This window comes from Mesoplodon mirus (assembly GCF_964341445.2).
Source record: "Mesoplodon mirus genome assembly, chromosome: X".
Classification (NCBI taxonomy): Eukaryota; Metazoa; Chordata; class Mammalia; order Artiodactyla; family Ziphiidae; genus Mesoplodon; species Mesoplodon mirus.
This window is the reverse complement of record NC_138981.1, coordinates 1,492,343-1,505,205: the sequence shown is the minus strand read 5'-3', so window position 1 is coordinate 1,505,205 and position 12,863 is coordinate 1,492,343. Positions and strand designations below refer to the sequence as shown.

Genomic DNA, 12,863 nt, shown 5'->3' with positions numbered 1-12,863 from the left:
TGAGTCTGTTTCTGCTTTGTAGATAGGTTCATTTGTGCCATATTTTCGATTCCACATATAAGTGATATCATATAGTATTTGCCTTTCCTTTTCTGACTTACTTCACTTAGTATGATGATCTCTAGTTGCATATATATATGACTATCATTTTTACATAAATAAAACAAAATAAAATATGTAAAATATGTGAATATAAATATAAAATAAATATATTTATAAATATTATAAATATTTATATAATATATAAATACTATATAATTTATAAATCTTATAAGTAATATAAACATTATAAATATAAATAATAAATGTTATAAATATAAACATGTATAACTAATACATATTTGTATGGTATAATATGTAAACATAAATATACAATATTTAATATTCATAAATATTACTTATATTGACAAATATTTATGTTAAAATAAAAGTATCATTTATTTATTTTCATATTGTCTTTTATCATTAAATAATACATCCTATTTGCTATTATCTTATTTACTTTTCTTGTTTACTTATTTTACATTATTAAATATTTTTTATGTATTAAATATATTAAACATTTAAATATATTAAAATAAGTATGTAAAATATGTAACATTTAAAATATATAAACATAATTTTACCTAGGATAAGACTATAGCATAGATACTATTTACAAATATCTAAACAGAAACAAACATTTCATTTATAGTTATATAAGAATATATTTTACACATATATTTTTATTTCTTTTTTTTCCTTAGCGGTGGTGTGAAAAAACTTCTGGGCAGCAAGTGTGTTGCAAGTTGCGAAAGTTTGGGGACCTGTGTTGTAATCTACTTTGTCTTAACTGTTCAGTTTCCCCCGTAACCTCGCTTTGAGATGAAAGTTCAGGCTGCTGATGAGGCTTCTGTGGTCGTCCTTTGGTTTTTCTCTTTTCTTTTGGCCCTGCCGCGTGGCTTGCGGGATCTTAGTTCCCCGACCGGGGATTGAACCCAGGCCCCTGGCAGTGAGAGCCCCAAGTCCTAACCACTGGACCACCAGGGACTTCCCCGTCCTTTGCCTCTTCTGTGTAACACTGGGCGCTGTAAGATGTCCCCTGCGGCCCAAGACCCCAGCATGCACCTGTGCTCACGGCACACAGTCGGCGCAGCACAGTGCTCCACACGCGTCCAGAACCTGCTGGTCTGCGTTTTCAGGAGGGCAGATGGATGCCAGGGGGACAAGAAAAGTTGAGTTGGGTCCTCCCTAAGGCTCCCCGCCCTGCAGCGCGGTGCTGGGTCCCTTCTCTGGAAACGCCAGGAGCCTAGGAAAATAGCTGTTGTATTAATCCGGCTCACCTGCCCAGGAACTAAACCCACACGCGGTTGGAATCCCTTTAGTAGAATCAAGCCTGGGTGTCTGGGAACTTTGTGGGGCGCCCGAAGGGCTCATTTGGGGTTCCCGCGAAGGACGTGCTCTTTCTGATGGATGCGGTGACGGGACATATTCTCGGGGCGGGGGCAGGAGGAGTGGTGGTCCTCCCCGCCTCCCGGGAGATATCGGTGCCCCTGCATCCCTCTTGGGGCTTTTCTTTGTAGGGTTGTTGCTTCATGTTATGGGCAGCGACGCCTTACTGCCCTGGTGGACAACAGGTTGTCCCCATTTATTAGAAGGATTTTCTAACAAGTGGATTAAACCTGACTCCTGGCCAACAGGTGGAATTATCCCCTGAGCTTGGACCGCTTGGGGCTGCTCAGTGTTCCCTGTGTGATGGTGGAGACCCAGGATGGGCTAGGATACCCCATGGTGGGGGTGAAGTATGCCCCACTGTATGCAGGTATGGCAGGAGGTTTATCCATCCTTCTCTACGGAGAGACAGGTGCTGCCCTGAGGAACCTTGGCTTTACGTTGGCAACTGGCCTTGTCTCTCCACGGCAGATTCCTGGAAGTGATTTTTCGAGATCAAACGCTAGAAGCACGTGTAATTGCACTAGATATTACCCAGTTTCCCCTGATGGGGACTGTGCTGTTTTGCACTCCTACCCACGCTGTAGGTGAGAGAAATGAGGATGTTGAAGTCTTTGAACTTCCACCAACCTGATGGGTGACATGGTATCTTGCAGTTTTCGTTAGCTATTAACATTTCTCTTATTAGGTGTAAACTTGGGCATGTGTGTTTTTTTTTTTTTTTTTAAGAAGATGTTGGGGGTAGGAGTTTATTAATTAATTAATAAATTTATTTTTGCTGTGTTGGGTCTTCACTTCTGTGCGAGGGCTTTCTCTAGTTGTGGCAAGCGGGGGCCACTCTTCATCGTGGTGCGTGGGCCTCTCACTATCGCGGCCTCTCTTGTTGCGGAGCACAGGCTCCAGACGCGCAGGCTCAGTAGTTGTGGCTCACAGGCCTAGTTGCTCTGCGGCATGTGGGATCCTCCCAGACCAGGGCTCGAACCCGTGTCCCCTGCATTGGCAGGCAGATTTTCAACCACTGCGCCACCAGGGAAGTCCAGGCATGTGTTTTTAAGGGCCATTTCAGTATGTTTTTTGTTTTTGTTTTTTTGCGGTACGTGGGCCTCTCACTGTTGTGGCCTCTCCCATTGTGGAACACAGGCTCTGGACGTGCAGGCTCAGCGGCCATGGCTCACGGGCCCAGCTGCTCCGCGGCATGTGGGATCTTCCCGGACCGGGGCACGAACCCGTGTCCCCTGCATCGGCAGGCGGACTCTCAACCACTGTGCCACCAGGGAAGCCCCTTTTCAGTATGTTTTTATATCAACAAGTGCTTTTGCCCTTCTCTGTAGAGTTTTTTTTTCTTTCTTCTTCTTCTTGATTTTTAAGAACTCTTTACATACTCGGAAAATAGCCCTTTGAATGTGACTTTGCTTATGGTGTTGTTTTAATTTTAATTTTGGGTAGGATTTTTTTCTTCTTCTTTTTTTTTGGCCATGCCTCGTGGCTTGTGGGATGTTAGTTCCCAAACAGGGATGGAACCCACGCCCCCTGCATTGGGAGCATGGACTGTTAACCACTGGACCGCCAGGCAAGTCCTTATGGTGTTTGTTTTTTTTTTTAAACTGTGTACACTTTTTTAAGGAGTGAAATTGGTCTATTTATTCTTCTCAATATTGAGTTAGAATTAGGAAGGCATTTCCTACTCTGAGGTTGAGAATAAATTTGTCCCTGCCTTCTTCGAATATTTTCATTGTTTAGCTTTTTTCCTCTTGGAGTTCATTTTGATGTGTCCTGGGAGGTATGGATCTCATTTCATCTGTTTTCAAAGGTCTTTTTAGATGTCCCCACACCATTTATTAAAAAGTTTATCTTTTCTAGACAACAAACTAGTGGTTACCAGTGGGGAGAGGGAAAGGGGGAAGGGAGAGATAGGGGTAGGGGATTAAGAGGTACAAACTGCTGTGTATGAAATAAATAAGCTACTGGGACTTCCCTGGTGCTCCAGTGGATAAGACTCCACACTTCCACTGCAGGGGGCATGGGTTCCATCTCTGGTCGGGGAACTAAGATCCTGCATGCTGTGTGGCACGGTCAAAAAAAAAAAAAAAGAAGAGCTACAAGGATATATTGTACAGCACAGGGAATACAGCCAATATTTAATAATAACTATAAATGGAGTATAACCTTAAGATATTGTGAATCACTGTGTTGTACACCTGAAACTTATAAAATATTGTATAGCAACTCTACTTCAATAAAAAACGTGTAAAAACAATGAAATAAAGGAGACAGGGAAAATACAAAATTCATCTTTGCCACCTTGATCCTATAGTTAAAGCTCCTAGAACTAGCCAGTTCCTACAGGTAGCAAATAACTGACCTGTAAACATGCTTCTCAAATACAAAGCTACCCATCCAGATCCACACCCCACCCCCTTCTCTAAGGGGCTCCCGTACTCTGGGCCACCATCCACCTGCCCTCATCCCCCCCAGGGCAGGGACCAGACAACAAGGACAGTCCCTGCAGCCAGGACCCGATGAAGTTATTCACACCAGCCCATCCTAACCCCGCCTCGTCTGTTCCTTCCTGCAAAAATCACAGTAAAGCCTCTTGTCTGGTTTCCCCCTTTCCCTTTGCCTCCTGACCGACCCTGGTGCTTCCCCGTGTAACCCTGCATGGTGTGCTGTGCCCCCTCGTCTTGGGAACTGTGAGTGATCAACCGTCTTTTCAATATTGGTCTCCTGACCTGTTGGCCTCACCCCATACTTGAATAATAATAAAACCTACACTTTATCCTTTCTTCCGTCCCTCCCTCCCTCCCTCTCTCTTTCTTTCTTTCTTCTTTTTTAGTTTTACATCACAATATACCCTTTTTATTTTGGTCACACAACGCACAGTACAATTTTAAAATGGAGTCAAAAAGAGAAGTCTAAGTTTAGTAAAGCATTATTTCATCTTGTATAATAACATGTTATTGACACTTTGGGTAGTTTAAGATTTTATTAGACACAGTAAAGTTTATTTTATTGACGTATAGTTGATTTACAACGTGTTTATTTCCGCTGTACAACAAAGTGATGCCGTTATACATACATATACATTCTTTTCCATATTCTTTTCCATGATGGTTTATCCCAGGATATTGAATAGAGTTCCCTGGGCTCTCCATAGGACTTGTTGTTTATGCATCCTATATATAATAGTTTCCATCTACTAACCCCAAACTCCCAGCCCTTCCCTCCCCCAATCCCTGCCCCATTGGCAACCACAAGTCTATTCTCTGTGTGTGTGTCAGAAACAGTCAATTTTACACCATCATGTAAACGTATATTCTCATATGTTTGCATATGTGTAGGTTCATGCAAAGGTACATGGTTAAAGGAGTCATCGTGTTCTCTGTTTTTATAAGATACTCTATATTCTCATGTGGTCTTCAGACTTTGTAGAAAACAATGGGCCGTCCCTCCATAACAAGCAATTTCCTAACTAAATTTGAGAAAATGAGTACAAGTATAGAATCTACACTTTACAACACAGCCAACACGGTCCGAGAGGATTAACCTAGGACTCTCACCCACAGCCGTCAATGATAGACGCTACGTGGAGCTCTCTGCAGATCTTTTTGGCAGCGTTAATTCCTGCAAAGGTATCATTGGGGACCGAGCAAGGATTTATCAGGTGGCTTTACCAGGCTGTCCTTATTCAGGGCAACTGCACTGTATTACACTCCTGCATCCCGAGCCTGTAGGAATTCAGAAGAGCAAAACCACAAATACCGAACCACAACTCCCGTTGGCATCGTGCCCTCTTTTGCGACTTCATTCTCATCAACGTGTGCTTGCTTCTAAACCTTTACCTCAGTTTCTTTTTCTTTTCTCCTGCAGTTTTCCCCCTACAACTCGAGCGTGTTGCTATAGTGACCGGCGGGACCGATGGAATTGGATATTCGACCGCGAAGCATCTGGCCAAACTGGGCATGCACGTTATCATAGGTGATGATTCCCTTCTACAACTCCTTGTATCTTAGAGCGAGCGGGAGATACGCAGCTGCTTGCTTCTACGTGTATGGAAATATTGATGTGCTTCCAGATCCAAGTGCAGGAGGCGTAAGGGTGAATACTCAAAAACTGAAAGAGACAGGAAATTGTGTTGTGCTTTTTTTTGGACAGGAGTCGAGGTTCTGCTGTGATATGGATCATATATTTTTTTTCCTGTATGATTCACTGCAGTAAACAGCAATAAGTGTGAATTAGTTTGCCAGACCTCTCCTAACAAATCCTATGACAGTCTGGGTGGATTAAACAGCAAACATTTTTCCTGTCCCAGTCCTCGCGGCTGGAATCTGAGATCCAGGTGTGGGCAGGGCTGGTCCCTCCCGAGGTCTCTCTCCTGGGCGTGTAGACGGCCGTCTCCTCCCTGTGTCCTCACGTGGTCGTCCCTCTGTGTGCGTCTATGTCCTGATCTCCTCTTCTTATAAGGACACCAGTCCTATGGGATCAGGGCCCACCCTAGTGGGTGGACCTCATTTTACCTTCATCCCCTCTTTAAAGACCCCATCTCCAAATACAGCCACACTCTGAGGTCCTGGGGGTCAGGGCTGCAACATAGGACGTTGCGATGTCATGATTCAGCTCCCAGCAGAATCTGAACGGCTTCTGCATTTCAGATTCTGAGCCGAAACTCTCTGTGTTTGCCTTCTTCTTTCTGAAACTTTCTAATGGCTTATTTCCGTCCCTAAATCCTCTTTGAAAATGAAGGGACTTTCTTCTGCTAGGAAAGTGAAGACGGTTCAAGTGAGCTCATTTTACATTTGCGAACATGCCCATTCAGTTGGAGGTAGAAGTTTAAATCAGCTGGAAAAAATGATATGGGGAGATAAGCTTTGAAAAAAGGCCATAATATTTATCATGCTTCTCCCGACATCATCTGGATTCAGCTAATCCCTTTTATGGTGTCCGTTTTTGTGAAAATCGTACTGCAGGTCTGGTTTTAGGTGTTAGGGATTGCTTTCACTTTAGTCTTTCTAAAATGTTAACCACGGCCCTTCATTCATTCATTATCGATTCATTTCTTCCTTTCTCCTGTTTCTCCTCCATCATGGGTTGAAGGATGATTTCAGCTCAGACACAGCACTTGGGGCTGTGGATTTAAACACACGTGCATCTTGCTCCTTTGTGGGTCTGTCCATAAGCTCCATCCACAGCCAGATTCCCCCTTTTCTGCTCCCTGAATACCTTCACATCTAGTGACTCCTCAGTGCACAAACTGAAATCCATCATAGTATCAACCAATTGTATTGAAATGCAGGTATAAAAGTATATAAGAAAAAAAATTGCCACATAATTATACACATTATGTCTTTCTACAACGAATAATATGATTTTCTATGAGCTTAGTAACCCCTCCGATTTGGAGCTGTGAGGATCTTTTTTTTTTTTTTTTTCCATTGGTTGCACCGGGTCTTAGTTGCGGCAGGCAGGCTCCTTCGTTGCAGCAGTTGGGCTCCTTAGTTGCGGCATGCGTGTGGGATCTAGTTCCCTGACCGGGGATCGAACCCGGGTCCCCCGCATTGGGAGCATGGAGTCTTAACCACTGCGCCACCAGGGAAGTCCTGCTCTGAGGATCTTAAACCTTATTTCAAGACATCTTCAAGAACTGAACCCTGATAGGAGAATGTGATTTCTGTCGGTGGCCAAGCCGTAGATCCTGTCCATCCTGTCCTGTTTGTCTTGTCCACATTCCCTTGGAGGCCGGTCACGATGATGATGTCCATTCTTCCCCGTCGAAACTCACAGATGCCCTGAGTCCCACGTGGGACATCTCCAGGGGTCCCGTGTAGCCCTCTGCTCTTGGAGGGGTGGGGCTTACCTGGGCACACACAACTCTCCCCTCACGCCCTTACATTTGAACTTTTTTTTTGCTTTTGCAAAACCTGACGGCACCATGAAAATTTCTTCCATTTCATGGCCTGTCTCATGTTCCACTCTCTTTTCAAAGACTGCAGTTTCTTATGGTGATTCCCGTTTTCACATATCCATCTTTCTCTCATGTATGATGGGGTCTGTGGAATGGCCCACATTTGTCTCGCTTTGGGAGCAGTAGATTACTTCTTGGTCTACTTCACTGTTCTTTGTCCCCATCGAAGGGTTCTTTTCATCAGGAATATGGCTAAGGCCCATTCTCTGTTTTCTTTTGTGTGTGTGTGTTTTCTTTTTCTCCCCCCCCCTTTCAATAAGTCTTTTTTAAAAAAATTTATTGGAATATAGTTGCTTTACACTGTTGTGTTAGTTTCTGCTGTACAGCAAAGTGAATCAGCTATGCATATATATCTATCCCCTCTTTTTTGGATTCCCTTCCCATTTAGGTCACCACAGAGCCCCGAGTAGAGTTCCCTGTGCTCTACAGTAGGTTCTCATTCGTTATCTATTTTATACATAGTCGTGTATAGATGTCCATCCCAATCTCTCAATTCATCCCAGCTCCCTGCCTTCCCCCCCGGGTAAGTCCTATTCTTTTGATAGATGTGGACATATTAAAAGTTTCTGAACTTGAAATTACCAACTTTATCACTATCCATAACTCCCCTTAGATGAAGATGGGTTGGTTGCAGACCAGGAGGTCTTGTGGGAGAGGGGATGCATCTGAGGATGTATACCTGGAGCTCCTTTATCAACTTGAGCACCTCTGTGACCTGTTTATGTCTCTCTGGGGCCTGAGAATGTCAAGGATGTAGGATGTGGGAGCAGAGTGTGGGAGCAGATCTCAAGGCTGCAGGGAGACCGTGAGATGGTGCTGGACTCTAACCCCCTGGTTTGTTGACTTTCCTGTCTCACTAGAGACATGACAAGCCTTCCATGTCTTGGATTTCTGCCAATATTTGGAAGACTTGGTCAAAGTGATGTCAGCTGTTGAAAAGGAAGAGCCATACATCCCCTCTGAGGACCGGCTGGACCTGGGCTAGTGGTGGAAAGATGCTGGTGGAGCAAATCCAGGAGGAACTTTCCAGTCTGAGCAAAGATGGGAGGCTGGCGTCCAGGGCTGGTGTCTCTGCCCCTGGGGTCCCTCCACCACAGACATCTTCATCTTCTTAATTCCTAGTGAAACTAGGTGATGTTGGATGACAGAGAAATAAAAAGAGCCCCATTTCTGTGCTTTTTGCCTCAGTGTGGTGGTTTTGCTCATGAGGAAGTCTAGAGGGTTAGGTCATGAGGAGATGTAGAGGGAAGGTCAGGAGAAGGTCTGAATGGAAGGTCAGGAGAAGGTCAGGAGAAGGTCTGAATGGAAGGACTGAATGGGAAGGACTGAATGGGAAGGTCAGGAGAAAGTCTGAATGGGAAGGTCTGAATGGGACGGTCAGGAGAAGGTCTGAATGGGAAGGTCAGGAGAAGGTCTGAATGGGAAGGTCAGGAGAAGGTCTGAATGGGAAGGTCAGGAGAAGGTCTGAATGGGAAGGTCAGGAGAAAGTCTGAATGGGAAAGTCTGGGAAGGTCAGGAGAAGGTCTGAATGGAAGGACTGAATGGGAAGGTCAGGAGGAGGTCTGAATGGAAGGTCAGGAGAAGGTCAGGAGAAGGTCTGAATGGAAGGTCAGGAGAAGTTCTGAATGGGAAGGACTGAATGGGAAGGACTGAATGGGAACGTCCGTAGAAGGACTGAATGGAAGGTCAGGAGAAGGTCTGAATGGAAGGTCAGGAGAAGGTCTGAATGGGAAGGTCAGGAGAAAGTCTGAATGGGAAGGTCAGGGGAAGGAGAAGGACTGAATGGGAAGGTCAGGAGAAAGTCTGAATGGGAAGGTCAGGGGAAGGAGAAGGACTGAATGGGAAGGTCAGGAGAAGGTCTGAATGGGAAGGTCAGGAGAAGGTCTGAATGGAAGGTCAGGAGAAGGTCTGAATGGGAAGGTCAGGAGAAGGTCTGAATGGAAGGTCAGGAGAAGGTCTGAATGGAAGGTCAGGAGAAGGTCTGAATGGAAGGTCAGGAGAAGGTCTGAATGGGAAGGTCAGGAGGAAGACTGAATGGGAAGGTCAGGAGGAAGTCTGAATGGGAAGGTCAGGAGGAAGTCTGAATGGGAAGGTCAGGAGGAGGTCTGAATGGGAAGGTCAGGAGGAGGTCTGAATGGGAAGGTCAGGAGGAGGGGTGAATGGGAAGGTCAGGAGGAGGGCTGAATGGGAAGGTCAGGAGGAAGTCTGAATGGGAAGGTCAGGAGAAGGTCTGAATGGGAAGGTCAGGAGAAGGTCTGAATGGGAAGGTCAAGAGGATGTCCAGTTGGGAATGTGAGGATGAGGTCTGGTTGGGAATGTGAGGATGAGGTCTGGTTGGGAAGGTCTGGATGAGGTCTAGCTGGGTGCTGAGTATGCACTGCAGACATGGGCACTGAGCATATGTGAGCAAGCCTGGGCACCCATGCATTTGAGGGCTGGAGCCCTGAGTGGTATCAGTCACCTCCTTTAGGTGATGTTTCTTGAGCATCAGGTATGGTATCCGTCAGCACCAAATTCCTACTTTTCTCGAGTTAGAGAGTAGACAGCACATCCTTACCCACTTGTGTCTCCTTTCCTACTAACGTTCTGATGTCCCTGTTTGAACTTTCCCCAAGGGACACAGTTCTGACCCTCCCTGTCAATCCAGTCACATAGGGCGTCTCACTGCGTCTGTGTGTCTTTGAGGGGATAGTTGAATATATCCTGAGAGGGACGGTTTTTCTTCTTACAGGACAGCTGGAGACAAGGTCACTTAATGAAACATTATCATTGGTCAGAATGCATTTTTCTGTTAAACACAGATTAAGAGATGGGTTTAATCAATTCCACACTCTCAGTCCCGAAGCCATGAATATTTAAAGAATAATCAATTACTTGCTGAAGAATTGAAGTGATAATCTGGGTCCCAGTCCAGGCCATTAGTGTTGCTAAGAATGCATGAATTATTCAGTTTCCCATCTGTTCACAGTATCTTAGTTCCTACTGTTTCAAAATACTATTTTGGTGGAGGATCCTTCTTTATCCATAATTCTTAATAAGCGGTCATCTAAGGTTTAGACCAGGGGTTGGTACGTTTTTTTCTGCTATAGACTGGATGATAACTATTATCGTAGGTCTCTCATGATGCTGAGCTCTGCCCTTACAGCAGGAAAGCAGCAATGGCCAATACTTAAAGTGCATGGCTGTTTAAGCGATGGGCCAGGTTTGGCCCCAGGTCCATAGTGTGCTGGCCCTAATTTGGGTTCAGTATCTTTTTTTTTTTTTTTTAAACAAGTGGCAGTTCTGTTGCTTCTTGCAGATATTTACAATCTGGTGGCTAGGGTGCTGTCTTCAGGGAGCGGACCTGGATACGAGAGGTTGTCCTTCCCACTCGAGTTGGTGCCCCTGAAACCTTGCACTGCAGCACGTATAAAACCTCACCCCTGCTGCACGAAGACTGAGCGGAAGGCAGACCCACTGCGGTTGAGCCCTGCTTCTGTCGTGGCGGAGTGTTTCCTGGTATGCAGCCGTCACTCCGGAGACGTATGGGCAGCATTGGCGGCTGTGTAGGGTCAAGCATCCCATATCCAGCCCATAGGAGGCAGGTACTGAAGATGACCCTTGCCCCCAAAGTGCCTGTCCATCCCTCCCATACAATCCAGCCCTGACTACATGAATATTTTTTTCTTTGATTTCTTTTTAATTTTTTAAATTTCTGTTTTCTGTTGGAGCATAGTTGATTTACAGTGTTGTGTTAGTTTCAGGTGTACGGCAGAGTGAATCAGTTATACGTGGACATATATCCACTGTTTTTTAGATTCTTTCCCCATAGAGGTCCTTACAGAGTACTGAGAAGAGTTCCCTGTGCTCTACGGTAGGTCCTTGTTGGTTATCTATTTTATATATAGTAGTGTGTATAAGTCAATCCCAAACTCCTAATTTATCCCTCCCCCCTGGTAACCACAAGTTCGTTCTCTAAGTCTGTGAGTCTGATTCCGTTTTGTAAATAAGTTCATATGTATCAGTTTTGTTTAGATTCCGCATAGAGCCGATATCATAGGATATTTGCCTGATTGCCTGAACATGCAGTGAGCTGCCCGTCGGGGGACGCTGCTGGCCGTGGCCAGTTTGTCCTGCTGTTCCATCGCTTCTCCCCAGCCCACCCTCAGCTTTCTTTCTTTCTCTGGACAGTTATGTCTTTCTGAGTTCATTTGAGCTTCTGCTACACCAGCCCTTGATGCCAGCATGGTCTCAGGCTGGAGGGTAGCCGGCAGCAGATGGTGTTTTAATGTTTAAAAATTGCACAAGTTTCAGAAACAAGCTCATACATGTCTGCAGCCCTCACTTACCCATGAATTCTTTTTTTTTTTTTTTTTTGGTCTTTGATGCCCGGAACATTTAGGGATGGAAGACATGCCTTCTTTGCCATCCTGCCCCTGCACTCCCGCAGTGCAGGAAGGCTCTCCCATCAAAAACACGTAATAACCGCATAATGTTTATTTCTTTAAGGAGCTGGAGGTGCAAATGACTTTTGCAGCTGCATCTTGATGTCTGCAGCTTTGAACTTCTCCGAGGCGGTGACAGTTTCTATATTCCTTTTCGTTCACCCCCAGAGATGTCCTTTGCCACGTTTATCTTCAGCAGGGGGCATTTCTGATTCCCCCTGGGTTCACCACTTCTCCTCTCTTATATGTTTGTTACAGATAAACCCTTTGCTGTAAACATTTTTTTTGTTTGTTTTGTTTTGGAAAGGGCATTGCCTAGATTCATTTGGGGACACTTGTCAGTGACACAGAGCACATAATACAGAGGAAAATAGTAGGGAATTCTATTAGAGTGTGTACATGAAACCACGGGTACGTAAACAGCATGCAGAAATGCTTGATAAAAGGATTGCTTGGTAGTGTATTTTCACGGAGACCTCAATAGGCTTTGACCCGAGAGAACCAGCATCTTGCCAGCAGGGGCTGGCTGCAGGTGGGAGGGTGATGTGGGCTGGACCTGCCCCTCCCAGGCCCCTCAGCGGTGTCCTCATGCCCCCTGTTGGTTCTCTGGGCATCAGGGCTCCATGCCGACCCCTGTGTTCACAGGTGCCAGCTGTGGCCTCCCTGTTGAAGGTCCCCTGTGACTCAGCCCCCAGGGAGTTTCAGGTGTGGCTTCTCCTGCACAGGGTCAGAGGCGCTGCTTGAGGCCGGCTCCTTAATAAGGGATGCTGCCTGGGAAGCAGGCTGGCCTGGCTTCTCCCCACCCTGAGCAGCAGCTACATCAGGCCCCCCTTAAAATGAGGGCTGTCTGCTCACAGATGTAGGGAAAAACAGCCCCCCTGCCCTGCAGGCTCTACCGTCATGGTCAGCACAGATTCACCTACTCAGGCATTAAAGAAACCTCCTTCACTTTCTCTCGCCCCAAATTTCAACTGGGACACCCTCATCCGACACAAAAGACCCATCGGCACCCTTCTAAGCGAACGTTCCTGGAATTGCACCTGCTGATT

General features: G+C 45.5%; 1 protein-coding gene across 4 annotated transcripts in view; it reads left to right on the top strand.

Moving 5' to 3' along the window:
• The window catches only part of DHRSX (dehydrogenase/reductase X-linked), a 192,566-nt gene that overhangs the window by 27,664 nt on the left and 152,039 nt on the right, over positions 1-12,863 (top strand). For all 4 annotated transcript variants that reach the window (XR_014292433.1, XR_014292434.1, XM_082609410.1 and 1 more), the window contains exon 2: positions 5,299-5,406. Coding sequence is in view for 2 of the 4 variants with exons in the window: in XM_082609410.1 (XP_082465536.1) it covers positions 5,299-5,406 (108 nt within the window). In the remaining 2 variants the exon portion in view is untranslated. The remainder of the gene's footprint in view (positions 1-5,298; positions 5,407-12,863) is intronic.